Source organism: Trachemys scripta, chromosome 2 (assembly GCF_013100865.1).
Source record: "Trachemys scripta elegans isolate TJP31775 chromosome 2, CAS_Tse_1.0, whole genome shotgun sequence".
Lineage (NCBI taxonomy): Eukaryota > Metazoa > Chordata > Testudines > Emydidae > Trachemys > Trachemys scripta.
In genome coordinates, this window is record NC_048299.1 from 87,225,279 (window position 1) to 87,252,997 (window position 27,719).

General features: G+C 38.9%; 1 protein-coding gene across 5 annotated transcripts in view; it reads left to right on the forward strand.

The window, feature by feature from the left end:
- Positions 1-27,719, forward strand: part of SEPTIN7 (septin 7) — a 135,909-nt gene that overhangs the window by 106,494 nt on the left and 1,696 nt on the right. For 4 of the 5 annotated variants that reach the window (XM_034761196.1, XM_034761195.1, XM_034761197.1 and 1 more), the window contains exons 9-14: positions 2,296-2,392; positions 6,684-6,735; positions 13,625-13,750; positions 19,578-19,598; positions 22,615-22,750; positions 26,267-26,406. In XM_034761196.1, coding sequence (XP_034617087.1) covers positions 2,296-2,392; positions 6,684-6,735; positions 13,625-13,750; positions 19,578-19,598; positions 22,615-22,750; positions 26,267-26,406 — 572 coding nt within the window. The remainder of the gene's footprint in view (positions 1-2,295; positions 2,393-6,683; positions 6,736-13,624; positions 13,751-19,577; positions 19,599-22,614; positions 22,751-26,266; positions 26,407-27,719) is intronic. The other variant, XM_034761199.1, reaches the window with a different exon arrangement.

The window sequence follows — 27,719 nt, forward strand, 5'->3', positions numbered from 1 at the left end:
ATGCTTCACCCACCATTCCAGAGGACATGCATCCATGCTCATGATACAAAGTGGTGCAGACTGACGCATGTTCATTTTCTTCGTCCGAGTCAGATGCCACCGGCAGAAGGTTGATTTTTCTATTTTGGTGGTTCGGGTTCTGTAGTTTCCGCATAGGACTGTTGCTCTTTTAAGACTTCTGAAAGCATGCTCCACACCTCATCCCTCTCAGATTTTGGAAGGCACTTCTGATTCTTAAACCTTGGGTGAAGTGCTGTAGCTATCTTTTGACAAAATGCAAAGAAGGTACCAATGTGAGATTTCTAAGCTGCAGTGAAAGTGTTCTTGAAACGAACAACATGCTGGGTCATCATCAAAGACTGCTATAACATGAAATACATGGCAGAATGTGGCAAAACACAGAGCAGGAGACATACCTCCAAAGAGTTCAGTCACAAATGTAATTAATGCATTATTTTTTTAACAAGCATCATCAGCATGGAAATGTAAACAAACTTGTTTGTCTTAGCGATTGGCTGAACAAGAAGCAGGACTAAGTGGATGTGTAGGCTCTAAAGTTTTACGTTGTTTTGTTTTTAAGTGCAGTTATGTAACAAAATCTACATTTGCCCTTTCACAATAAAGAGATTGCATTACAGTATTTTTATGGGGTGAATTGAAAAATACTGTTTAATTTTTACAGTGCAAATATATTTTAATAAAAATAATATAAAGTGAGCACTGTACACTTTGTATTCTGTGTAATTGAAATCAATATATTTGAAAATGTAGAAAAACATTCAAAATACTTAATAAATTTCAATTGGTATTCTATTCTTTAACAGTGTAATTAAAACTGATTCATTGTGTGTAATTTTTTTAATCGCGATTAATTTTTTTGAGTTAATCACGTGAGTTAACTGCGATTAACAACCCTACTTAAAAGTAAATTTTAGAATAAAAACTATAGTCAATATACATTTAATTAACTCTTTTATGAGAGTTTATTACCTCCTTATCCTTCCAGTCTATCTCCATTGTTTGTTTCATCTACCTGTTTGATGTCCATTTGTGAACTCTGGAACAATGGCTGTATTCTATCTTGTCTGTATTGTGTGTAGCATAGTGGGTCCTTGAACCTTGTTTGGGGTTCCTGAGTGCTGCCATAATACAAATAATTTATTTAAAATTATGTTGAATGTAGTAACAATATCCTGTGTTAAATCCCTTATTTAAAAATATTAATCAGTGGTCAAGAACACTTCAGTAACACTCTTGTGTTTTGAACCAGTGCTGTAGAATAATTGGTAGGGTTTTTTTGTTTTTGTTTTTAAATAAGGAATAAACTGGCAGGCCCAAAGCATAGGTGTGCAACAGCACATGGTACGCTTATTACAGAGTTAAATAGAAGCACCCTCTAGTGATTGGTATGCTAAAACTGCAGTTGAGGAGAAAAGCAGCAGAAAACCAAAAAGGGCCCTCAAAGTGCGAAAAGCTCAAACTTTTAAACAATTGAAAAACCCTTGGTCCTTCTCTCATACTGCATTCCATCATATTTTGTTTCCCTAAGTCCATTTCCCCAGCTATATTTCTTTTTATTCCCAATGGTTTAACAAGGTTCTTCTTCCTAGAAAAGATGTAATATTTTTGTTTGCATTGTGTATTGAAAAGAATTGGAATGGGGAAGACCTAGGATTCTCCCAGGATAAACACAAACAGATATAGGAATTGATCTGGTGATGAGCCTTGCTAGCCTATACACTGAAAAGCAGAATAGAGGTAGGAGAGAGATGGGGTTAACTTTGTAAAATATTGCTTTCAACTAATTGACAGCTTTTCTTTTATGTAAATTTGAGTTCTGCATCAGCCAAGGCAGCCATTTTTGATCACAATCAATTCGAAAGTTATGAGTACAAGATTCAGTCAAAGCAAACATTATAGTAGCCATTAAGACTATTTCTCAACCTTTACAGTGATTATGTAATTCACTAACCAGTGATCAAAACCCTGTACTCAGACTGCCTGACAACCCTTGTTAATCAGTACATGGGGTTGCATGCTATATGATCTATAAAATCACTGTATCAGATTTACAGACCAATCAGAATACAGAGAATTTAAAAGTTGGATAAATCTCCTGTAACTGGTACATATCAGTAATAGTACAAGCTTCCCTGAACTTTTGGTGATCTGGATTACAGAATAATAAAACTCCACCTTGTCTTGTATCAAGTTTATACTTATGCTTTATTTCACTATCTTTAGGCACAAGACACATTGATATTGAAAAATCATACTTTTTTTTGTATCTTTTAGGACCGTTTACCTCTTGCTGTGGTAGGTAGTAATACCATCATTGAAGTCAATGGCAAGAGAGTCAGAGGAAGGCAATATCCTTGGGGTGTTGCGGAAGGTAAACTTTTCTTCAGTATTTGTCGCTTTTTTATTAATTGTAATGTAAGTGCATACTTGAGATATAAAAAAAAACCTGCAGTCTTTGCTTCAAACACTTTAACTTACTTTAAAGTATTTGCACCTGAAAACTTAATAAAACCTGCAGTTTTTGTTCAGCAGTGCTACAGTTTGTGTAAAGCATCTTTTTCCAGCCTCAGAACAAATGCAGTCTTGCCAAAGTTAAATGTTTTATAAAAGATATACTTAAGTTTTTGCTTGTGAATCATCTGTTCAAGACCCATGGAGGTATATTCCAGTGAACTGTAATTAAACTGCAGTATCTTACTTTAATTTCAGTTCATACTTCATTACATAAACAAGATTATGCTTGATGTTCAGCTGTTTACTAGTGCTCATAATATTTCCACTTCAGTGTTGCAGAAATGTCCATATGGTTTATTACATAAACTATCAGTTTCCTAGTCTCTTGTTTCCAGGGGCTTTCACATTAGGGATGTTTGTTTGATCATCTAGGCTAGAATAAATACAATTTAAAATTCCTGGCAGATTATCTTATTTTCACTAGACTATAACAAATTGTTGTTTTCCCTAAAGCTGTTGACCTTAAAGTTGAACATGCTGAAAGTTTTTTATCTTACATTAAATTCAAAGATGCATTTTCATTTAACAACCCATGTAAAGTCTAATTAAAGTTTGATATTTGCTTTCTGTAACTGTTGTAAGTGGAAATATATGTAGTTTGTTGCTTTAGTATAGATTTGAAGATAACTGGTTTTTATGAGAACTGTTATTTAATATTATTTGCCTGCTGCATACCATTCATTACCTCTTTGCATGCATGATAAATGTGGTATATGAAAACCCAAACACAGAGGCTTCAACAGCTGCCTTTGCGAAGGGAAGTTTTTATTAAAAAAAGAACAGGAGTATTTGTGGCACCTTAGAGACTAACAAATTTATTTGAGCATAAGCTTTCATGGGCTACAGCCCACTTCATCGGATCATATGCATCCGATGAAGTGGGCTGTAGCCCACGAAAGCTTATGCTCAAATAAATTTGTTAGTCTCTAAGGTGCCACAAGTACTCCTGTTCTTTTTGCGGATACAGACTAACACGGCAGCTACTCTGAAAGTGGAAGTTTTATTGTATCTTTGGTTTGCATATGTATGAACCCAGCTGCAACATACGTTGGAGTGACCACCATAGATGGTTTTACATTGTATTTACCACAATAATTGTCTTATCCATACACTTTCTGAAGCCAATTTTTTTTAAAGCGGCTTAACTGTGAACTAAGTTAATGCAGTACTAAACAAAACAGCACACTATGTAGATATACGTTAAAGGAAGTGCTGTAGTTCTTTGAAGTGCATGTCTGACAGGAAATGGGTTTTGGTGTAGAGTATAAACCAGCTGCAGTAGAACATTTTGGGGGGGGCGGTGGATGTTAATGCTCTTGGCTTAGACATTTGAAATACTAAATGGTGCTACCGTTCTTTACTTTAAAAACAAACTTTTATAACTCTTATTTGAGACATGTTTCCTTGATCTATCTCATGAAAATATACCACCTATTGATAGAATGATCAGAGAAATATTTTACTGCGAGTATGATTTCACAAGTTATATAAATGGAATGTCAAAGTAGGAATTAAAATTATTTGGAGTAAAATAACTGCAGAGTATAGATGTTGCATGAAATTGTATTAGAGGGTCACAAGCCTTATTGCTTCTATAGGCTGAGCTCAGATAGCACACACCAGGGGCTCCTTGCATTCCTCCATTCCCCTCCACAAGCTCCATGTTTGCACCTTCCCAATGCCAGGACTCTGTTATCCCCTTTCCCATATACCAGGGGCTCTGTCTCCCATGTCCCCTTCCCCATAGCATTGTCTCCCATTCTTCGCCCATTCCTCCTATTATTCTTACTGCTTTTCTTTGTCTGGTGGAGAAATCATTAAGAGTCTTTCACAGTTCTTTGATCTATAAGCAGATACGTTGGGTTGAGTGCATGGCCTCGATTTGCTTAGCCACTGAATATTTAAATACATACTAAATAAAGATAAAATGAGGAACTTGATGTCTTACAAAGATCATCATTGGGTTGCAATTTTGCAGAATATTCTTTTGCAGTGAACTGCTCTCAGTAAAGTTATGTTTATGGTCATGGTTTTTGATATTGTCTGCTCAGTTGGTCTGACCACAGTGCAAGTGTAGAATTAACCTGAATTCATTAAATGTGCAGATCCAAGTGTGTGTGTGTGTGTGTGTGTGTGTGTGGTGGGGGGGGGGGCAGAGGAGTGAGCAGCTATAACAACTCTGATCTGATCCAGTGTTTGCTAAGGATTCTGGGACCATTAACAGCGGACACTCAGGTAGGGTGACCAGACAGCAAATGTGAAAAATCGGGACAAGGGGTGGGCGTAATAGGAACCTATATAAGGAAAAGACCCCAAAATCGGGACTGTCCCTATAAAATCAGGACATCTGGTCACCCTACCCTCAGGTCATTATGTAGATCTGCTGGAATTCCAGTCCTCTTGGAATTCTCCAATGGTTTACATTGCCATTCCATCTATAAACACAAACTCACCAGATATTGGATTCTGTAAATAAAGCCACACTTCAGATTCACAAGCAAAGAACTACATGTAATTTCCATTTTAGTCACTTATCAGTCTCATATACTTGAAGTGGTGTAATGACCTACATCTTGTGGGTTAGTGTTCGTCTATATAAATGTCTATACATAGTTAATAGGCTCATGATTTTCAAACTCTGTGTAAATTAGCAATTAAGATAGAATCATCAATTCTAGCATGAAATTCAGTAGATATTTGTGTGCTTTGATTTAATTTCTCATTGGAAATCAAGAGTGCATTGATATATTTGGGATTTTAGTAAACTGGCAAGTTTTTGAAAGGGGATTTGCTGTCCATATATTGTACTACATTTTTCTTTTACTGTAGGATTCTTTGTCAGATTACATAGTTCCTTTTTAATTTAAGAACTTTTGATTGGGTGTAATTAAAGATAGATTTGGTCTTTCTGAAGTAAATATACATAATACACGCAACATTTTAAAAACAGGATTTTCCTGATCCTGATAGACTTTGCTCTCAGGAGAGGTCACATGGTGGGTATGATGGCACGTGGCTTGGTGTGTTGGAGTCTTATTTGGGGAAGAAGTTGGCAAATCAGGACACGGGGGACTAGGAAAATGAGTTTAGTCAGTTATGTGCTGATTTTTCTTACCCTTGCTCTCTGGCAAAGTCAACATATAGTCTTAAAGTTCCTGGATTGTTTAAATACCTTTACTCGTATCTAAATATTTTAAAGGTGATACATAAAAGTGTGGTTTATTTGTGTCTGCTTCCAGTACTATGAAGTTCAGACATTATAACTTCAAAAAATTTACTGTGGTATCTGTTAAATTGGCAGAACTTACCTGGTATCAAATTTGATGTCACTTCACTTGTAAAATTGATTTTGTATTTTTATGTGGTAATATGGCAATCCAAAATTTGTAACATATCCTATATGGAATTTGTCTCAGATAGTAACAGGGTTCAGTGGCTCTTTGCAAACCTATATATGGATGTCTGTTCCAGAATCATGATTAAATGCAGTTGGGATTATTGCTTTCTACTTGCACAGAGGCACTGTCAACTTGAAATTTAATCAATTTTTTTAAGTGTAATTTAAAGTACTACACTTGCCCCTGAATTCCCCTACCAATTTATTTTACAATCACATTTTCTTATGATATATCTTAAATATTTTTCTCTCTATTGCACTGAGACTTCGCCATGTAGAGGAAGTTGTACATTAAACAGCCATTATTTAGTTAGTTTCATTAAGTACACATTGACATTTAGAACTCTTATCTTTCAGTTATAGTAATCTTAGGTGCTATTTGTAACAATATAGATGAAAAAATTAACACAATTTTTTTAAAGTTGGTGTCACTTTAAATTCACCTGTTTCATTTAAAAATTGTTCTTCACTTTCGGCCCTGAGCTTGTGAAATGTTACGTACCGTCCAACAGCTACTGCATTTCAGTGGTAGGTTGAGTGATGTGTCAAGCTTTTTGACGTAATCTGGAATGAAAAGTGTAAAATTCTCTCTGGAAAAGAAATATATGGGAAATTGTAGGGAAATGGGAGATTTATACATAGAAAACATTAATGCTCAAATATATTCAATCTCAGTATCTCCCTCTACCTCATGTATGGCACAAGTTTTGGTTACAGTGTCTTAACATACATTTTACCTTCTTCCCCACAGTTGAAAATGGTGAACACTGTGACTTCACAATTCTAAGGAACATGTTGATAAGGTAAGTAGTTTTATGTGGAACATTGCACACCTATTGTGAAAGGATTTCAGTTGAATATAAGAGAAGGAAACTTATGTTCTCTATCTCCTTATATTGTATATTCTTTTTTAAGGACATCTTTCACTCCTGTGCAAATGTTGAATATTGATCTGCTTTCTACCTTAAGTAAAAGTGCAGAATATTTACTTTATAATTCCAAGACCTCTTGCTTCATCATACAAGAATAGTAGTCTCATAACGCGTCATGACTTGTTCATCAATCACAATCAATGAAATGCAGCTATCTGACATAGCCTCCAGAATATATTTTTTCCTCTCTAATTTGGCAATGGAAGTTTTGTCTGTCCCTTAAATATCTGAATAGGTCAAGATTGAGCTACTAGTGCTCCTGACATTAAATAGTGTGGATTAGAACTTGCTGGACCAATAACCTTGTTTCTATCCCAACGTCAGTGGCAGTGAAATATGCAGGAAATGAAAATAGAAATGCAGAGGGACAAAATAGAAGCCCTCTTAGTACGTAATACCTTTCAACTTTTTAAAAGTTTGCTAAACTGTAACAAAACTGTGGGGAAAGAATGGCAATAAGGAAAATTTGGATTAAAAGCGAACTTTTCTATTGCTTTTCAGTTTTTTTCCAATTAAAGTACAATGTCTAAGTTTTGTCACATGTGACTCAAAATATGCAACTCCTGTTCAAGTTACTAGAAATTGTGGATGTATGTGAGGGCAGACTTTGAACCATAGTAAGTTAGACTTGAAGAAGAGTTTTGAGAATTGCTTAACACTTCTATACTGTCTTACTGCAGAGAGTACTTATGGAATAAACTGATTGCTTTTTAACATATTAGTCCTGTGTTCCAAAGTAAAACCTTTAGTCATGCAATATGACAAGGAATAATTTTAAAAAGTATATCTTTTTTTTCTCCTCCTGACAGTTGGATTTGATGTATTCCCTATGTTAAAAGGTGATTGAGTCTCTCTGCCTTTTTTTATCATGGGCAATTTTAGATTTATTTCCCAATCTCTTATAACAATGGCTGTTTGGCAGTTGAGCTTCACTCCAGAGGATTTTCTTTGAGCTGCTGAATGGATATTGTGGATAGTTGATGCTTGACCTTTATCTTGGAGACACAAGTACTACTTCTAAGCCTGAAATGTGGAAACTCAAGTCAAGTTTGTGCTTGGAACTCTAACGTGTTGCCTGACAAATGTTTAGATGGATCTAATGTAGCATTATTACAAGACTATAGAGCTATATTTCATATGGGTCCTCTTCATTTACAAGTTCACCTACAAAATATATTATTTTTGTAAAACTTATAACATTAATGTTTGGAATGCTGCAGTTCTTGGAGTAGTGTTCCTGTGGGTGCTCCACTTCAGGTGTGCCAGTGCCTTTGATCGGAGATTTTTGATAGAAGTGTCTGTTCGGCCCGCACGTGTGCCCCGTGTTCCCCAGAGAGGCTATATGGGGTTGTGTGGCTAAGTTCCTTCTCAGCTGCCTGTCTCTTTGGACCCTAGGCGGAGGGGCGATCAGAGAAGCTTTGGATGCTGCCCCCCGGTGCCGGCTCCGCAGCTCCCATTGGCCGGGAACCGCGGCCAATGGGAGCTGCAGAGTTGGCACCTGCAGGCAGCGTGTACCATGCAGAGCCGCCTGTCCCCTCCGTCTAGGGGACAGACATGCCGGCCGCTTCCAGTAGCAGAGCAGCGCGGAGCTAGGGCAGGCAGGCAGGGAGCCTGCCTTATCCCCACTGCACTGCCAACCAGGAGCTGCCTGAGGTATAAGTGCTGCCCAGCCGGAGCTCACATCCCAAACCTCCTCCTGCCCCCGAACCCCCTCATCCCCATCCCCACCCTAGAGCCCATAGCCCCAGCTGGAACCCCCCCGTCCCACACCCCAATCCCTTAGCCCCCTTCTTCACCCCAAACCCCTCAGCCCCAGTCCGGAGCCCCCTTCTGCACCCCAAACCCCTAATCCCCAGCCCCACCCTAGAGCCCGCACCCGCAGCTGGATCCCCAACCTTCTGCCCCAGCCTGGAGCCCCCTCCTGCACCCTGAACCCCTCATTTCTGGCCCCACCCCAGAACCTAGGGGAAGCCCAAAGCCCCCACCCCCACAGCCAGAGCTGCGAGCACTGGCTCGCCCCACTGTGGGGGGGGAAGCCCTGAGCCTCCACACTCCCCCATGGGGCTGTGTGGCTTCTGACTGATTTTTTTTTTTTTTTTTCTGTGGGTCAATAGCCCCTGATAGAAAAAAGGTTCCCCACTCCTGCCTTAGAGGAAGTTCAGGAATCCCATCATAAACTAGACGTATTACACACTTTTGACACTGATGAAGATTGCTGTTCCAGACAATGAAGCTCTTATGGAGCCCACTAAGACTGTTTAGCAATCCCCAGCAACCACACTACTTACGTGCAAGAAGGTGGATAGAAAGTATTACATCCCTGCCAGAGAATCAGAGTTTGTTTTTCTCACCCAGTTCCGAGTTCCCTGGTGGTGGAGGCCATTAATGAAGAGGGTAGACCTCAAAGACCACCCCAAACAGTAAGGACCATAAGAAGCATCATCTTTTTGAAATCTTACTCTTCAATTCCAAATAGCAAACCATCAGGTGCCCATGGCCAAATAAGATTATCTGAACTATGACAAATGTAAGTCCTTTGACCACCAACCAGAGGAATATTGTGACCAATTTAAAGTGGTTATACAAGAGAGTCAACTTCCGGCAAAAACGTTTCTCTAGGCCTCCTTGGATGCCGCAGATACAGCAGCATGATAGATATCACTGCAAAACTGGAGAACATCCTGGCTGCATTTATCTGGCTTCCTAAGAGAAGTTGAAAGCACCGTTGAAGACCTTCCCTTTGATGCGTACAAGCTCTTTGCAGACTTGACAGATGCACCTCTTCACGCATTAAAAGACTCAAACCACACTGTGATCCTTAGGGATTTATACTGTAAATAAGAGGAGATTTAGTAAGTCTCAGATGGCACAAAAAGCATGCCCAGCCCTGTATTCAACTTACTGTAGCCCGTTTAAGCCCTGGTCCAAGAGGCCAAGGTCCTCTAAAAAGAAACCGTCTTGAGTTACAGCTATGTCTTCCCAACCATCAGCATCCCCCAAACAACAGTTTTGAAGGGTAGGTCAAGAGTCTCAACCACCCAGTCGACAAGGGTTTTACAGGTGCAATATACTACCCCCTTCACTCCTTTTAGATGTCACTTCTTCTACTTTTAGACAATCTGGGAGAGCACAACATTGGATGAGTAGGTTTTGAAAGCCATGATATCTGATTACACTATCCATTTCATATCTATCCCTCCCACTTATTCCTCCTCCCTGTCCTTTTTCAGGGACACTTCTCACAATTAATTGCTGGCACAAGAGGTTGGCTCACTTCTACACGTAGGAGCAATAGAATTCTATTCCAAGTACTTCCTGATTCCCAAGAAGAATAGAGACCAATTTTTAGACCTCTGGTCTATTAACAGATATTTAAAACAGTAGACATTCAGGATGGTGATCCTTGCAGCTATAATTCCCTCATTAGATTTAGAAGTTTGGTTTGCAACTCTCAGCCTACAAGACACATGCTTCCCATATTGCTATTCATCATTCACAGAAGAGGTTTCTGTGATTTATAATCAATAAGGCTATGTTTTAGTCATGGGTATTTTTAGTAAAAGTCATGGACAGGTCACGGGCAGTAAACAAAAATTCACGGCCTGTGACCTGTCCATGACTTTTACTAAAAATACCTGTGACTAAAACTTGGGCGGGTGGCTGTGGGTGCTCTGGGGAAGGTGCCCCGGGATCCTGCTGTCAGCTTGTGTCTTTGTAATGCAATACGCCAAACTACATCTCAGAGGTCTAAAAGGATGGCTGCGAAAGGTTTACAAACCAAGAAAGCACAGTCTAGGCACATTACTGTCTGTTCCCCAACTTTTGGAAAGACATAACCAAAACATGTGGTGATGTTACATTTTTCCAGAATTGCTCTACCACAGTCATAACATCAGACGGTTCACTTTTTGAGTGGGCACATCTCTGTCCTCACAAGGTTCAGGACGAAGGGTCTCTACAAGAGTGTCTTTTTTTTATATCGGTCTTCTGGAATTGATCAGTCAAATACGTTTGCTTACACTTTCTACTGCTAGTCAATAAAGATAATGACAGACAACATGGCATGCATGCATTACATCAACCGTCAAAGAGGAGCATGTTCCCCATCTTTCTGTGCTGAAGTGTTAAAACTCTGGAATTGGTGCATATAGCCAACCAGATAGTCATCTAAGTTTCATAGGTTCCAGGTATTCAGAACACTATGGCAGATGACCTCAGAAGATATTTCTCTCTCTCATGAATAAGAACTAAACTCCCAAGTCCTCCATGTGATATTCCTAGTCTGGGGGTTCGTGTAGGTAGATTTGTTTGCCACAGCAGGCAACACAAAATGCATCTTGTATTGTTCCAGAGGGTGTCTCAATCCCCAGTCCCTAGGAGATGCTTTCTCATTTCATGGAAGAAGGGCCTCCTCTATGTGTATCCAGCAACACCGCTATTGTTAAAGGTCCTCAGCAAGATCGGGCGAGGACCTTTGCCAATGTGGCCAAGACAAGTTTGGTGCCCCTATCTAATCAGACTTGCCTCTCGCCTTCTGTGTCATCTCCTGACTCAAGATGCTGGTCAAACACTTCACCCCAGCCTGCAGATTCTGAGGCTCCAAGCATGGTTCCTCGATGGTTCTCAGGAATAGAGGAATCCTGTTCATCAGCAGTACAACACATTTTATTAAACAGTAGAAAAGAATCTACAAGAAATACTTACCTTTAGAAATGGAAGCTGTATTCGTTCGTGTAGCAGTCATCCGATTTCACCTATTTGTTCTCTGTTTGGATTACCTGTTGGAATTGAAAACATTGAGTCTTTCTGTGAGCTCCATGTGGGTACACTTCGCAGCAATAATAGCATATAGGGAGTTTTTCACTCATAGCTCACTCAGCCACAGCAAGATTTCTTGTTGAATCTCTACCCACAAATCAGAGAATCTTCTCCTAGCTGGGAACTGAACCTAGGCCTTAATTGCCTTATGAAGCATCCCTTTGAGTCATTAGCTACCTCTTTGTTAGTTCTGTTAATGAAGACAGCCTTCTTGGAAGCTATAACTTCTGTCCCAAGGGTTAGAGAAATGGGGGCTTTATTGGTGGACCCCCTCTTCATTTACAATGGATTGGGCTCATCCCAGATCTTTACCTAAGGTGTCCTCAGACTTCTATATTAATCAAAACATTCATCTCCTGTTTTTTCCCAAAATTACATTCAACTAGTCAAGAAGCCATGTTCCATACCCTGGATGTCAGGAAAGTATTAGCCTTTAACTTGGATAGGACCAAACCTTTTAGAAGCTCTCCTAGACTATTTGTATCCATTGTGGACAGAAACAAGAATTCGGTTATTTTGAAACAGAGGTTATCAATGTGGATCTCTGGCTGTTTTAAGATCTGTTATGAATGAACTCTGCTTCAACACACTTCACGAGTGATAGCATGTTCCACTAGAGCAGTGATTCTCAACCAGGGTACGTGTACCCCAGGGGGTACACAGTGGTCTTCCAGAGAGTATATCCGCTCATCTAGATATTTGCCTAGTTTTATTTACATCAGGCTACATAAAAAGCACTAGTGAAATTTCATACAGGCAATGACTTGTTTATACTGCTCTATATACTATATACTAAAATGTAAGTACAATATTTATATTCCAATTGATTTATTTTATAATTATATGGTAAAAATGAGAAAGTAAGCAGTTTTTCAGTAATAGTGTGCTGTGATACTTTTTTGTATTTGTGTCTGATTTTGTAAGCAAGTATTTTTTAAGTGAGGTGTAAGTTGGGGATATGCAAGACAAATCAGACTCCTGAAAGGGGTACAGTAATCTGGCAAGGTTGAGAGCCACTGCACTAGAGTACTTTCCACTCCTGTAGCTTGGTTTAGGGATATTATCAGTTGCAGACATCTGTAGAGCAGTGGTCCTCAGTGCCTACCTTTTCTAATGATAATTATGCCTTGGTGCCTGCCACGAAATCAGATGTGCTATGGATAGTGTAGTTCTCTCTTCTGTGTTGGACTCTGCGCCGAACCTCCTGCCCCCTTTGCGGGGTACTGCTTGGGAGTCATCTGAAGTGGAGCACCCACAGGGACACTACTCGAAGAAGGAGAGGTTACTCACCTTGTTCAGTAACTGGAGTTCTTTGAGATGTGTCTCTGTTGGTGCTCCACTACGCATCATCCTTCCCCTCTGCTTCAGAGTCTCTGTTGTGGGACTTTAGCCTCAGTGTGGGGCACAAAGAATGTGCAGGCCAAATGGACACTGCTACCAAAAATCTATATTCAAAGGCACAGGCAAACCGCAACTGGAGCACCCATCAGGTGACACATTTCGAAGGACTCCAGTAACTTTATAAGGTGAGTAAGCTCTCAATTTTGAAATGCTATTCTGTGCAAAATATGCTGCCCTTTCTGTGACCCTACCATCATTTTTTTAAGTTTGAAATGAAGGCATAAATGCTTGTAATAGAAAAGTAGTATGAGGCCTCATAAAAAAAGGAGACCCTCCTGCAATTTTCTGTTGTCCTTACTGATTAGCACTTTGAATTAGTTATGTAGAATTTAACAGTAGGCTTATATATTGGTGCTCCCATGAACTAGAATATTTAAAAGAAAAAAAATTGGTTCTCAAATCCTCATTGTTTCGATAGGACAGAATAAATTTGATTGGATTATTAAGTCTGCAAAATGAAGGTCCTCTAATCTGATTTTCAGATCTTGTTTGATATTCATGAAGAATGAACTCTGCTGATAGCCTGTACTTCTGTTGACAGAACTCACATGCAGGACCTGAAGGATGTCACTAACAACGTACACTATGAGAACTACAGGAGCAGAAAACTGGCAGCTGTTACGTACAATGGAGTTGACAACAACAAAAACAAAGGGCAGCTAACTAAGTAAGTGTTAAGATTGTAACAACATTTGAGGTCACCATTCTATATTTTCTCCTTAATTTCAGTCAGTTACCTCAAGTTATGAAGGCCTCATCTAAACACAATAGAGCACTAAAATTATTTAGTCGACCTAACCTATACAACTGCTGTGTGTAAACAAGCAAGAAGTTTAATGTTCATTGTGAACCTTTAAAGCATATTCATCATTTGAGAGTTTTTGGACATCAATTTCTGGGCACAAATTGTGTTTGGCTTCTGTGCTTTCTCTTGCTGTTGGTCCTCAATACTTTGTTTTTGAGCAAGAGTGGATTCACCTTATCTTTGTGCTTAATAACTAAGAATAAAATCACACATTCTCTTCCCCGTCTTCAGTGGATTCTGCTTAGTATTTTTCAAAGCCTCTCATCACGATAGAAAACTTGTTAGTAACACATAGCAGTCTTTCCATCTCCATACCTTTGTGAGAGGGAAGCTGCTAGTGCAGTAGTTCAACCCCAACTGGTGCAGGAACAAAGAACTAAAAACTTTGGTCCCTTTCATGGTAGTACTTTGCATGCCATTCTAGTTAATTTTAAATTATGGAAACATAAAATATAAATGCTTTTTATTCTTCCTATTCTGTTTATATAACAAATAAGTTAGCTATTTTCAAGAATTGTTAGATATCAGTACACATTTTAAAATTTTATATATTCATCTATGTAATAGTGAAGACATAATGTGTGTCTAAGGGAGCTAGTGTCAAATTATTTCAAGTTTTTTTAATTATTCTTGCAGCAAGTTAGTCATGAATGGTATACTTCTTTGATTGACTGAGAATATCATTCTAATATAGTATCAGAGTGTAGGGGTCCTATACAGTGACTGCCTCACAATTGTACAGCTGTTTTTCAGCGAGGGGTATCCCTGATCTCTGGCAGGGGCAGGTCGCAGTCTGATGGCTATTTCACACTAAGGGCTTGTCCACACAAAAAAATTTTTACTGTTTGAATATGGTTCTGAAGGAATGAGTTAGCTGGCACGATGCTAAACATGTGCCCCCTGCTACACTGACTGCCACATAATAGAATCATGTCACTAAATCAGCTTTTCACAACCAAGTTCAAACACAGTAAAATTTTGGAGTGAAGAGAAGTCCAAAGTAGAACAGCATCTGTTCTTTGACTAGTCACGTTGTTACACACATGACAGAGTTTCTCACCTTGCACAACATCCTGTTCCACATCCTTTGAGGCTCTTGAGTGCTCACAGAGAGATTTAAAATTTATTTTTAAAGTTTCTCTGCATTGCCAACAATAGCATAGCATGGTTGATTGAGAGGGCAAGAGTGCGATAATACCCCTTCTTGTCCCTCAGATCAACTCTTTGGTAATTTTATTGCGAAAATACTTCATGGAGTAGAGTGATTATGAAGAGAACTGGGGAGGAAGGGAGAAATGTAAAAGTTTGATTTGATGTTTGAATTGGACATGTAGGGGTGAGAGGAGAAAAGAGTACAGTTAAGTGTAAAAAAACTTGAGGGTGCTTTCTCTTTGAAGTGGTAATAGTATCCTGGACTGATAAGTTCTGCCTTCTCTATGGGTTTTATAAAGCTCATTAAATTGTGGATGTCATGTAAATTCGGAATCTTCAAGACATGTAAAGTTGCAACAAAACCAAAAGAAACTGATCACGCTTACTTTGTGATGTAATTTTGGAGTTAATACCATTGCTTTTACAATAAGGGTCAAATAAGGGGAAAACACTGCATGTGCTTTGACTTCCAAAGTTTTACTTTTTGTTGATCTCACACCTTTACCCTTACTTCAATTTTGTCCCTTGTCAGCAGATTTCTACTTGTCTGTGCCCCCAAACCCAAACTCTCTCCATATGTTATGTAGTCTGAACACTGTAAATCCTTAAAATGCAATATACAATTGTATTCTTTGTTCTTAATATTGAAAACTTTTGTGTGCTGCTTGCTACAGATTCTGTGTACAGTATTCAGAGGTTCCAAAACCAATGTTACATTTGCTGCACTTATCATTTATCACTAAGGCTGCGAGTCTGTTGTGGATTCCGTGACTTTCCGGGACCTCTGTAACTTCTGCAGTGGCAGGTGAGGCTGGTCCGCGGGCAGCCCCTGGGCCAGTGGCACCTGCCACTGCTAGGGCAGTCTCAGGCCACCATGCCCTGCCTCCCTCCCCCCAGCAGCAGTAGGAGTTTGAGTGTGGGAGGGGGCTGAGGCAGGGTGTTGGGAGTATGGGATGGGGTTAGGGCTCTGGGCAGCACTTACCTCGGGGGGACATGCCAGCTGCTTCTGGGAGCCACAGAAAGCCAGGTAAGGAGCCTGCCAGCCGCCCCCTCACCCCCAGCAGCAGCAGGGGTCCCAGGTGCCCCCGCCCTTCCATAGCACCCAAGTTTTAGTCAGGGGTATATAGTACAAGTCATGGGCTGGTCACTGGCTGTGAATTTTTGTTTGACTTCTACTAAAAAATACCCATGACTAAAACGTAGCCTTATTTATCACTAAGACCTTTCTATTCAGAGCAGGTGTTGCCTATGCTTTTAGTTCTCATAAGTGTCTGGATTAGTACTGATGTGGTCTTCTCTCTCAGAAGCATGGCTCATTATTTTACCTCCTGCCACCAAAACCACCCCAGTCACTTTACTACAGTCCCTGGTTTGGCCTTTTGAGCTGGATGTATTTAATAAAGTCAAAGATGCCCTTCTGAACACTTTTTTCTCTGTGGCAAATCTCGTCAGTTTAGGATCCTATTAAGAATCATAGCACTTCATTACTGTGTAGCTGAGGTAAAGAAAGAGTAAATTTACATGCTAGTTGGCAGCTTGAGCCCTCCGTTTCATTCATCGTGGAGCTACCGTTATCTACAAATACCTGATTTAGTCCTTGCAGAGAAGCAAAAAGATTTTCTTGCAGATTTTGAAAGAACTTCAGATCCTAGACCAGCGGCCCATAACCTTTCAGGATCCCAGTTCCTTCCTTATTAATTTTTAGTCTCACTCAGATTCCTGCCTCCTTTTCAAATAGAGAAAACTGGGTTTGCTTACTGTCATTTTGCCTTCTACCTCTCCAGTATCTTATAAGTACACACACATACACCACTACTTTGCTTCAGATTGTTTGCTCCTATTGTAAATTCTTACCTTGCCCTTTTTTGAAAAATAGAAACATTTCAGATTTTTATATTAATTAAAAATGGGCTGTCACTGTTCTCACCAAACAGTTGCTTCATCCATAAGAACTTTTGAGCCACAGCATCTGTTTTATAAGTATTGTCACAAATTGAAACACTGACCATCTTTAAGGGTCTATATTTGTATCCAATAACTCTTTATTAAAGGAAAAGAAGAGCAAAGAGAATGGAGTCAAATTATATAGTTTTCATGAAACAGTACACTTCAATAACAGTTTTAATAGAGTATTTTCCTTTATTTTGGAGCACTTTTAGAATTATGTACAGTTATCAGTAAGAGTAGAAGATGTATAAATTAGTTTGTAGGTTAGAACAGTAACCATACATTCCAAGGGATTGATTTGAAAAGAATGTAATTAATGCAACACAGCTGTTTAATGCAGACGATAACTTTCTGGAGCTACTTGGGTTTTACAGCATAACTCCTGTTTGACTCTGACAGTGCAGACATTGGATTCCTTGCTCATTCTAACAGGCAGAATAACTGGTCACCACCCACATTCTCCCACTCCAGAGCTGTCTTACTGTGCTTTTCCAGTTTTGATTCCTGCCAGATTTAGAGCAACATATAGGAAGATGATCTCTGTAGCCACATCTGGCTGCCATGTGTATTCTTTCATAGAAAGAAGGAAAAGAAAACAAATATACTTCATTTGTGCCTCCCCTCTGGAGTCTTAGGCTTATTTTTGCTCTCACTAAGAAACCTCTACTCTCTGTGGCTGATGTGATTTCTGGGGCTGACACAGACAAAACCATCTGAGGCAATGCTTGAGCCATTTTTCTTGTGCTGTGATAGACAAAAGCAGTCCCTTCTTTCTGCAAAGTGTCTGACACCTCTGGCAGATAGTTTGTGGTTCTGACTTATTTCAGAATTTTTGTGGCTGTTAGGGGAGCACGTGAAGTGGGTGAGCCCATTCATAAAACTTCAGAAACCTTGCATTCACCTTGCTAGTGATTAATCAGAGATTTACTGACCTCAATGGAGCACTCTCTCTATCAAAAGTACTTATGGGTCATATTTGACAGCTGTATTTTGTAATATTTTGTATTAAATGTTGAGTTTATTGTGGCTACGCAGTTCCTTGTGAGAAAGTATCACTCACTCACTCTGCTCCTGGTGGTGGTAATGTAAACATATTAGCCTTTGCAGCTCTGTTCCTTGAGTAAATGTTAGCTCATGTCTTTGAACAAACCTCAGTGATTGACTATGAAAACAGAATTAGTAATATGTGCTACAAGATATATTCTGTATTGTCCAAATGCAACAAAACAATTTTTCTGGCCTTGTAATGACTGCCTTGAATTCCTCCCTGGCTTTGCAGATATTATAATCAGCTGTTCTACAAATAACACATTAGCTTAAGAGAAATCCAAAGCATGTTTTTTCCATGATTACGTAGCCTTTTTGTATTTTAGGTTTAGTGTCTGATTCCTTCACATTTTCAACATCATCCCATCTCTAAAAATATTATGTCAAAGGGTAACCTTCAGGTATATGGATAACTTGTCTCTTCACACTATGCAAATAAGTGTAATTGTACACGTGCACTGTGTGGCATATACAAAAATTGGCACTTGAAATCAAAAATGCTTAATTTGAGAAGTCGTATATTCACTTTTTCATGTGAAATAGACATTTTCAGTGAGATTAAAAATAAACCATGTTTTTATTATCAAAAGGTATATATTTGTATAAATGACATAAAGATAAGCCTTATCTGGCTACAGATATGTTCAATAAACTGTCACACAGAGTAACAAAATACGCAATGTGTAGATCCTTTAACTGCTTCTTAGCATAGACTGCTTCTAACTCCTTTTGACTGTGTTCCTAAGATGTTTATAACCTTGCCACAAACCCAAGATTCTACGCTTCCTATAGACAGAACAGGAAATTCTAGGGAGCAGTCCTAATAGTATGAATGGCTTCATACTGTGTTGCAAATTATTTAATGTAAAAATACCAGTTCCTGAAGGCTGAAACCTGATCTTTTCTTCTGATTTTACTATTGTCAGTGAGATACTAACACAACAAGCTCAAATTAAGATACCATACTCCATGTAAACTTAATTACATTGTATGCTTTTTAGTGCTGTTGAGTATAGCCTCCTGTGAGACCTCTGCTGGCTAGTAAAGTTAAGTGCTGTTTCTATAGCCCCTGAACAGTCTTTCTCTTTAAATATAACATCTGTCATTCACTTTTAATATAATGACCTTCATTAGGTGACAAATTTTATAAGGCAAATAAGCCTAGAGATGGATTACTTTGGTTTCAGAAAGCTTACTTAGAGCAAGTAGTTAAGTTAATGTCACTAAAATATGTAAAATCACTTCAAAAGCATGCGTACTTTAGTCACACCACTGTAGGTAAACTGTCTTTGAAATATCTCTGCACATCAAATCTGCATTAATATTTACATGGTGTAGTGATTAATTAACTGAATTTTGAAATAAACATAACCAGCTTTAACTAACAATCTTTCATTTTACTGTGGAAAATCTGCTTTTGGGGGAAAAAACAAATTTTAATTAGCTTTAGGAATCTATAATGAATTTGCTTTTTTAATTCCTGCTTTTTAGTTTTTGTGGTTTTATTTAAGCATGCTAAGCCTCTGTATTTTTTGTTTTTTAGATTTGACACAGTTGAAGGCATGTAAGTGGTAATTTAAATTTTTCCAAAGACTTCAGACAAAAGCTCTTTAAACACATAAGACCTTTAATGTTAAGTGTTACAAAATTTAAGTTTTCCTGTTATTCAGCTTCTGCATCTGTTTTTACTTTAGTGCTTTTTGTTCTAAAACTGCTCTAACATTTTAGATTAAAAGTTATAAATATCTTCAGTGGCAAATATTCTTCATAGAACACTCCATCTTATTTTTGAAAGATTTCGGTCGAATTGCATGAGAATAACAAAGACTAGAAGAGCACTATAGTGGTTGAAGATGTATGTAAATTATGTAATTCACCCAGATTGGCTCTGCAGTCTCTCATTAGTTCTGGAGTACTAGTTATATTAGTGCTTACTGAGAATTTAAGTAATGAAAATTCCACATCTCTAAATTTCCAGCTGTTTAAGGAGGGGTTAAACTGGCAAACTTGTTAGTTTAATCAAATTCATTTGACTATGGCTTTATCATACAATGGCTTGCAGAGGTTCCACTTTGTGTATACATAGAATAACATAAGCTTTCTCTAAACCTTAGAGTTAATATTACACATGTATATTATTTTTTATGGGTAGGGTGGGAGTGTTCCTGATGCTTTATTGAACTTCCCTTTTCCTTTGTGCTTAAACCCCATTGATTTCTCTAGATATTGCTTATCAGAATGAGAACTGTGTACTGATCCACTCGTAAAGAACTCCACAGTGGATATTGGCCTGATAGCTTACTGAACTCTCCAGGGAGGCTAAGACTTGACATTTTGGGGGAAATCTGAACAATTTTCTTGAAAATATGGCTTGGAAGACATACCTACCCAATTCTTAGGTTCTGGTGTCATTAGGGAGCCAGTTCTGTTCCCATTTGAAGTCAATGGGGGTCTTGGCAGTGACTTCAGTGGCAGTAGGACTGAGGCCCCTAGGTCCATGGTTCTTTACATAGAATAGAAACTTTAAAACTTTACATGTCTCTCAAAGAAAGGTATGTTAATATCTTCAGGAAGTTAAATTTTGTAATGTTTTGACAATGTGTTTGTTTACACAGAAACACTACTACTCAAATTCACTAAAACATTACAACTGATGTTGCACGCTCCTCTCATGAATTGGTTTTATGTATTATGGTACTGGGTTTGTAATCAAACAGCACTCCATTATATGCTATTTTCATCAACAAAAGGTACAGATGCTAACAATCAACCTTTGTACAGTAAAAGTAAATCCTGAATTTGGAGTAGGATCAGTTTCCATTTGAAATCTAGTATGCTGCTAACATTTGGTCTGCTGCTCTAAATTTTGCAAATCAGTTCAGATACATCTCAAAAATACTAAAATTGTCACCTTCTGAAGCACATATTTGAAAATGCTGGAATTTAAAAACTGTTCAGTTGGCCTTGATTTCATAGGATACATTTCATTTTCACTTCATTAGTGGCAGTCTCATATAGCTGAGTTATACGTAAAAAATGAGCTATGAATAGTCAAAACAATTCATACATGTTTGACACACCCTCCATTGCACTGACTACACATTCTGAACCCTTTCACTCTCCTAAAAGAATGAGTTGCAAGTTTTGAATGAAAGGGGCACTGCATATTAGAAATGCTTTACTCTACCTCAGATACTTTTAGGAGAATTCTGAAAGCATAAAACACATTCAAGCACAAAAAGCAAATACTTTATTTTTGATGTAATCACACCTAGCAACTCCAAATACAGTTTGCTTTCTTAGATGAAGGTTGGACCATCTTAGATGGATAAACATTCCCTGCTCATTTATCATTTTTGTTTTGTGTGTGTATGTAAATATCCAAGAGAGTGATAACGCAAACAGATGTGTATATATATATTTATTATATTATTACATTCATATGCTAGTTAGAGCTCATTTTTTCAAATGTTTTTGAAAAACATACATGTTCAGGCTGAAATTAATTTGTTCCGGCTGTTCTTAATGTTTGAGTACCAAAAAAATTATTCTTACAAGGGGCTGAGTGTATACATTATCTAACCATTAGCCAGAAAGAGTGAAATATATAACGGGTCTATGCTGGATTTTACAGAACATTGAAGACTATAACATTTCTAAAATGCTATTTTAAACTGAGTAGCAAGATTAGTAAATCAGTTGCCTGAAAGTGTCTGGAAAAAATTAAAAACATGTATTTGAATTAGGAACATTTTACAAAGCAAAATATTCCATGCTAATAACACTTCCACAAATAAATCTGAAGTCCAACTGCTCAAAACCTCTCAAAATTGCTGTGCGTTCAAAAGAATCAAGCACAGGAAAAGATTGTATTTAACACAACGCTGAAATTATGAACTTACATTTATTTGATAATTCCCTTAGAAATTAATATTTAAAAATCAGTTTCTCTACCTGCAACACTTTCTTTTTCTCTTGCTCTGTTCTAGTTTAAGGCTATCTTTCCATTTTTGTGTGCACAAGTATTTTGGTGATTGGAGGGGCTGTAGAGTTGGAAGCTCACTAGGAAGATGCCACTTTTATTTTTGAGTTTTCATTACTGAATTTTTCCTGATTTGACTTTCCCCTAACGCAGTGGTTCTCAACCTATTTACCACTGTGGGTCGCATCCAATACTACCTCTTTTGCCCTGAAGATGTCACATGGGCCGCAGCTCTGTGCTGATTGGGCCAGAAGCAGCCCTCGGGCCACAGGTTTAGAACCATGGCCTAGCGGTTCTATTAAAGGTAGTAAGTAAAGAATTCTCAACATATGACTGCATTATATTTAACCTAAATTTAAATATAAAAAAGTAAGATGTTTAAACTATGAAATAAATCATGTCTCTTTTCATAGTTTAACATTGGTTTGATTGAACATATGCAGTCTTCTGAAATTATGAACTTTTAACTTAAGATGGAGGCACATGCAGACGCATCGTTCCATTTAATGTCTTGTTTTTTGTTTGCCTTACCTTTCAATGTCATCTTGTATTGCAAAAAAGATCACTTCCTTATTAACCTGCTCTGGGTTTATGGCAGGAGCCCTCTGGCACAGATGGAAGAAGAGAGGAGAGAGCATGTGGCCAAAATGAAAAAAATGGAGATGGAAATGGAGCAGGTCTTTGAAATGAAGGTCAAAGAAAAAGTTCAGAAACTGAAGGACTCTGAAGCTGAGGTAACCAAAATGTGTATTAAATGACAATAATGTGCTCAGTGCTGACAATGGGGAGAGAATCCTTTCCTCAAAGACACTGTAACCTACATATGTTTTGGAGGTTCCCTCATGACTCCATAGTTAAGAATATAACCTTAAATTAGAATTTAAATGAAATTCACTAATAATTACCCAAGTTATACTATTTAAATAAAGGAGGCAAGCATGTATTTTCAAGATTAAATGTCAAAGTTAACATCCCCTCGTTTCACTTCCATAATCCTAGCATGCTAAAAATCTCTCCTGTAGTGTCATGTCTGTCTTTGGTGCTCTAAAACGTTACTTTGGACTTCAGCTAATTTATGCACTATATAATATGAATCTTTTATCAATAATAAAGGCCTTTCTTGAAATCCTTTGACTACTCTGCCATAATGCCTGTAACAAATCAACCAGTTCATGATGGTTAGCTTAAGGAGTAGACAGGTTTTGCTTGCAACCGTTTCAACTTTTGTGACTTTTTAAAATTGAAAATCTATATAAAAATTGTATAATTTGACTCACTAACCTCTCGTGTCCCTTTGTATGTCAATTGTTTTAGATTGTAAACTCTTCAGAGCAGAGACTGGGCTAGTCTGTCATACAACGGCTTTGCCAATATAGCTAAACCAGCAAATCCACCTTCTGAAGACACCGCATATACTGGCATAGTGACTGTTTTGCCAATATAAGCTGCGTCTATAGAGATGTTTTGGCCGACAAGCTGTCTGTCAGGGGCATGATTTTTTTTTTTTTTTTTTTTAACCACACAGCTTACTGACATAGCTACGCTGGCAAAACTTTGTAGTGCAGACCTGGGCCATTACATGTTTATACAGTTCTTAACACAGTGGGGTTCTGATCCTGATTGGGACCTATGGGCACATTTGTAAAACAAATCAAACAAGTGGATTTTGAAGCTCTGCTAGGAGGCAGCTTCTCCAAAGAAGCCTGGTGCAACAACCATACCTGCAAATTAAAAAAATCTTAGCAGGCCTACAGGAAGCTTGGAGTAATAGCACTTACAGAACCCCTGCCAGCCGCTCTTTGAGGAGCCAAGGAGGCAGGCAGAACAATGGGAGAGAAGTGGACAGTGATACCCTGCTACTTTTCACTATCCAGCCCGGTTGTCCTCCCCCACTACCCAAACTCTCTTCTATTACATATCCAGTCCACTAAAGTCTGCTTCCATAACCTCTCTCAACCCTTACTGCCTTCCCAGCGTATGCTTTCTGCTCCCTGTTGAACTTGTAAACATCTACAAAATTAAGTTGTACAAGTTCAAAGACAGCAGAGGGGGTATAGACTGGGAGATTTGAATTGGGTTCAGGGAGTATGTCTGAGTACTTTAGGATGAGTGTACTATGGGCCTGGTGCACGGAAACATCTTTCAGGACACAGGTCATGGAGGGAAGAGATGTAGAAGACCTGGAGCATGAAGAAAACTGTACTGGATATGTGTGTGGAAGAGGTTGGAGAGTTACAGAGAACATGGGCTACGTGAAAGGCGACAAACATAAGAGTGACAAGGGGTGTATTATTTATTCATGTTAACCTTTGCACACATTAGTACACTTTCAACATGGATAAAAGCACAGACCCACCTACAGATCACCACAAAGTCTTCAGGAGAGAGCCCTGCAGAGATTGGCTGCTTTACTATGGTGGACTTTCAAAGGCCTTATCAGAGCATATATTGTTATGACAGTTGCATTTTAACTTTTGCTAATAGTCCTGGAAATTTCTCCGCCCTCTCCCCCACCCCCCAAAAAAAACATTTTTAGCATAATTATGGTTGTTGAAGTTATATGGTTGCTTGTCAGTGCAGTCACATAGAATCAAGAAAATCACCAGTTACATCAGTATTGATATCTAAACCAACCACAATTTGCATCTTACTACCTATACTATAATATCCAGATGTTCCTGGCCTCCATTTTACATACAGCTGCCCACAACACACACTATAATTCCTAATAGGCATACTCAAAACATAACCTTAACCTTAACTTTTACTTCAGTTTGGGAAGAATTCATGTAAAGTATTTAGATATGCTTTTACATTCTGTCAGCAAAGATACCTTAACTTTCAGACTGAGTTGTGAGAGGTGTGTGCACTCTAGATGGCTCTGTTGATAGTACATTAGCAACCGCAACTTTGTCCAAGTGTTGTATGTGGGATATAATATAGGTTAAAGATCAAGGCTGCAATGCTTTATTTAAATGAAGGTCTGAAACACCTCTGTTTTCAGTGAGATTGAATGCTGAGAGATTGGCAAACAAGTAGAGGAAGGAGTTCTGAACTGAAATCAAGTGTGAAGGCAAGAGCAAGAGACAATACAAGGGGCATTTGGGAAGGAGGCTTGAGAGGAGCACAGACAGCAGGTGAAGGGTAGGAGAAAATAAGAGCAGCAATGTAAATATAGATTGGGTTGTGCACAGCTTTGAAAGTAAGAATTAAAAGCTTGTATCTGATATCAAAGGGGATAGGAAGCCAGTGAAGGGAGTCAGGCCTGGTCTACTTATAATTTAGGTTGACATAGCTACAGCACTCAGGGGTGTGAAAAATCCTCACCCCTGAGACCCATAGCTTTGCCAACCTAGTCCCCAGTGTAAACGCAGGTAGGTGAATGAAAAAATGTTTGTTGACATAGCCAATGTCACTGGAGGAGGTGGAGTTCCTACAGCGATGGAGAAACCCCTGTTTTTGGTGTAGGCTCAGTCTGCGGTATTGGGGTTATGCTGGCACCATGAGGGGGACTATGGTGGACCTTTTAATCGAGAGGGGAGTGGAGGGAAGGGGAAGATGAACAGCTATTGCCAGTGACATGTCCAGAGGATGTCAGTCATTTAGGCCCTATCTAGACTAGGGGGAAAGGTGGTGTTTTAAAACATGTTAGCTAACCCATTTTAACATGTTTTTAAAAATCACTTAGCAGCTAGTAGAGAGAGATTTTTAACACCTTGACCCTATGCTCTCTCCACCCCCAGAGAGACATTATAGAACAGGTGGTCTGCTTCAAAAGCAGTAGATCTAGCATGAAACTGAAGAGACTCTTCTATTGATTGTGATTGGCTAGGTGGCTGGTTGGCTATGATCAGTGCTTATACTGTTCTAATTATCTTGTGGCTTTGTGCTCCCCCTGTCTGTCTCCAGCTGTTTGTTTCTAGTCTTCTGCTTGGATTGTAAACTCTCTGGGCCAGGGACCATCACTTTTATGATTGTGTAATGGGATTGTGGCTTTGAGGCATTAGAGCATTATAGATTATAAAGGCAGGAGGTATAGTCCGTATGCTCAAGAAGTTTGGAGGGAAGATGGTGAAGAAGATAGGTTAGAAGTGGTAAAGAGTGGAATCAACAGTTTTGGTCTCTAACCAGGGTCCTCACTTAGTTACCGTAGGTGATGTGGCATACTGTACAATACAACTCCTAACCTTGTTCCTAATGTTGCAGTGATTGTGCAGTTTTTGACTATGTACTTTGCCTCAATTTCTTAGCTCCAACGACGCCATGAACAAATGAAAAAGAACTTGGAGGCGCAGCATAAAGAATTAGAGGAAAAGCGCCGCCAGTTTGAGGATGAGAAAGTGAACTGGGAAACTCAACAGCGTATTTTGGAACAACAGAATTCTTCCAGGTACGTAGGATTTTTGCTAAAGTTGTTTGTTTCTAATGTTCCACATGTTCTGTAATAATTATTATTAAAAGAAAATTTGATCGTCTTCATACATCTCAACACAGCTTGACCATCAAAATTTTTGCTTGGCCCATTCAAAATGTCACACTGCTTTTTCGTATATATGAGCATATTTTGGAAACAGGGAGAACCCTAGCTTCTATAGCAGGCACACATGTTCAGTACTTGCTAAATAAAACTAACCTCAACAGGTACCATTCATCACTGTAGGAAAACTTTATTAGAATTTGAAGGCTGATTTAATTTTACTTTTCTTCGGCTTTTATTTGAGGGCTGGGAACTCAAACATCTGACTGAAAGCATCAGATCTTCCATCTCCTGGAAGTAGGAGTGTAATGGCAAAAATATTGCTTTGCCAGTGCTGTGTGCATAGTATGCCAAGGAAAATTCCTTCCTGTGTCTAAACTAGGACAGCTGAAAATTGCATATTTTGAAAATATATACATAATGTGCTGAATTTTGTTATCCATAATTGTTTGGGAAACAAGCAGGGAGAACTGGAAGTCCTGGCACAGTCAGGGAACTATGATGTGATTGGAATAACAGAGACTTGGTGGGACAACTCACATGACTGGAGTACTGTCATGGATGGATACAAACTGTTCAGGAAGGACAGGCAGGGCAGAAAAGGTGGGGGAGTTGCGTTGTATGTAAGAGAGGAGTATGACTGCTCAGAGCTCCGGTATGATACTGCAGAAAAACCTGAGAGTCTCTGGATAAAGTTGAGAAGTGGGAGCAACAAGGGTGATGTTGTGGTTGGAGTCTGCTATAGACCACCAGACCAGGGGGATGAGGTGGACGAGGCTTTCTTCTGGCAACTAGCAGAAATTGCTAGATCACAGGCCCTGGTTCTCATGGGAGACTTTAATCACCCTGATATCTGCTGGGAGAGCAATACAGCGGTGCACAGGCAATCCAGGAAATTTTTGGAAAGTGTAGGGGACAATTTCCTGGTGCAAGTGCTGGAGGAACCAACTAGGGGCAAAGCTTTTCTTGACCTGCTGCTCACAAACAGGGAAGAACTAGTAGGGGAAGCAAAAGTGGATGGGAACCTGGGAGGCAGTGACCATGAGATGGTCGAGTTCAGGATCCTGACACAAGGAAGAAAGGAGAGCAGCAGAATACGGACCCTGGACTTCAGAAAAGCAGACTTTGACTCCCTCAGGGAACAGATGGGCAGGATCCCCTGGGAGAATAACATGAAGGGCAAAGGGGTCCAGGAGAGCTGGCTGTATTTTAAAGAATCCTTATTG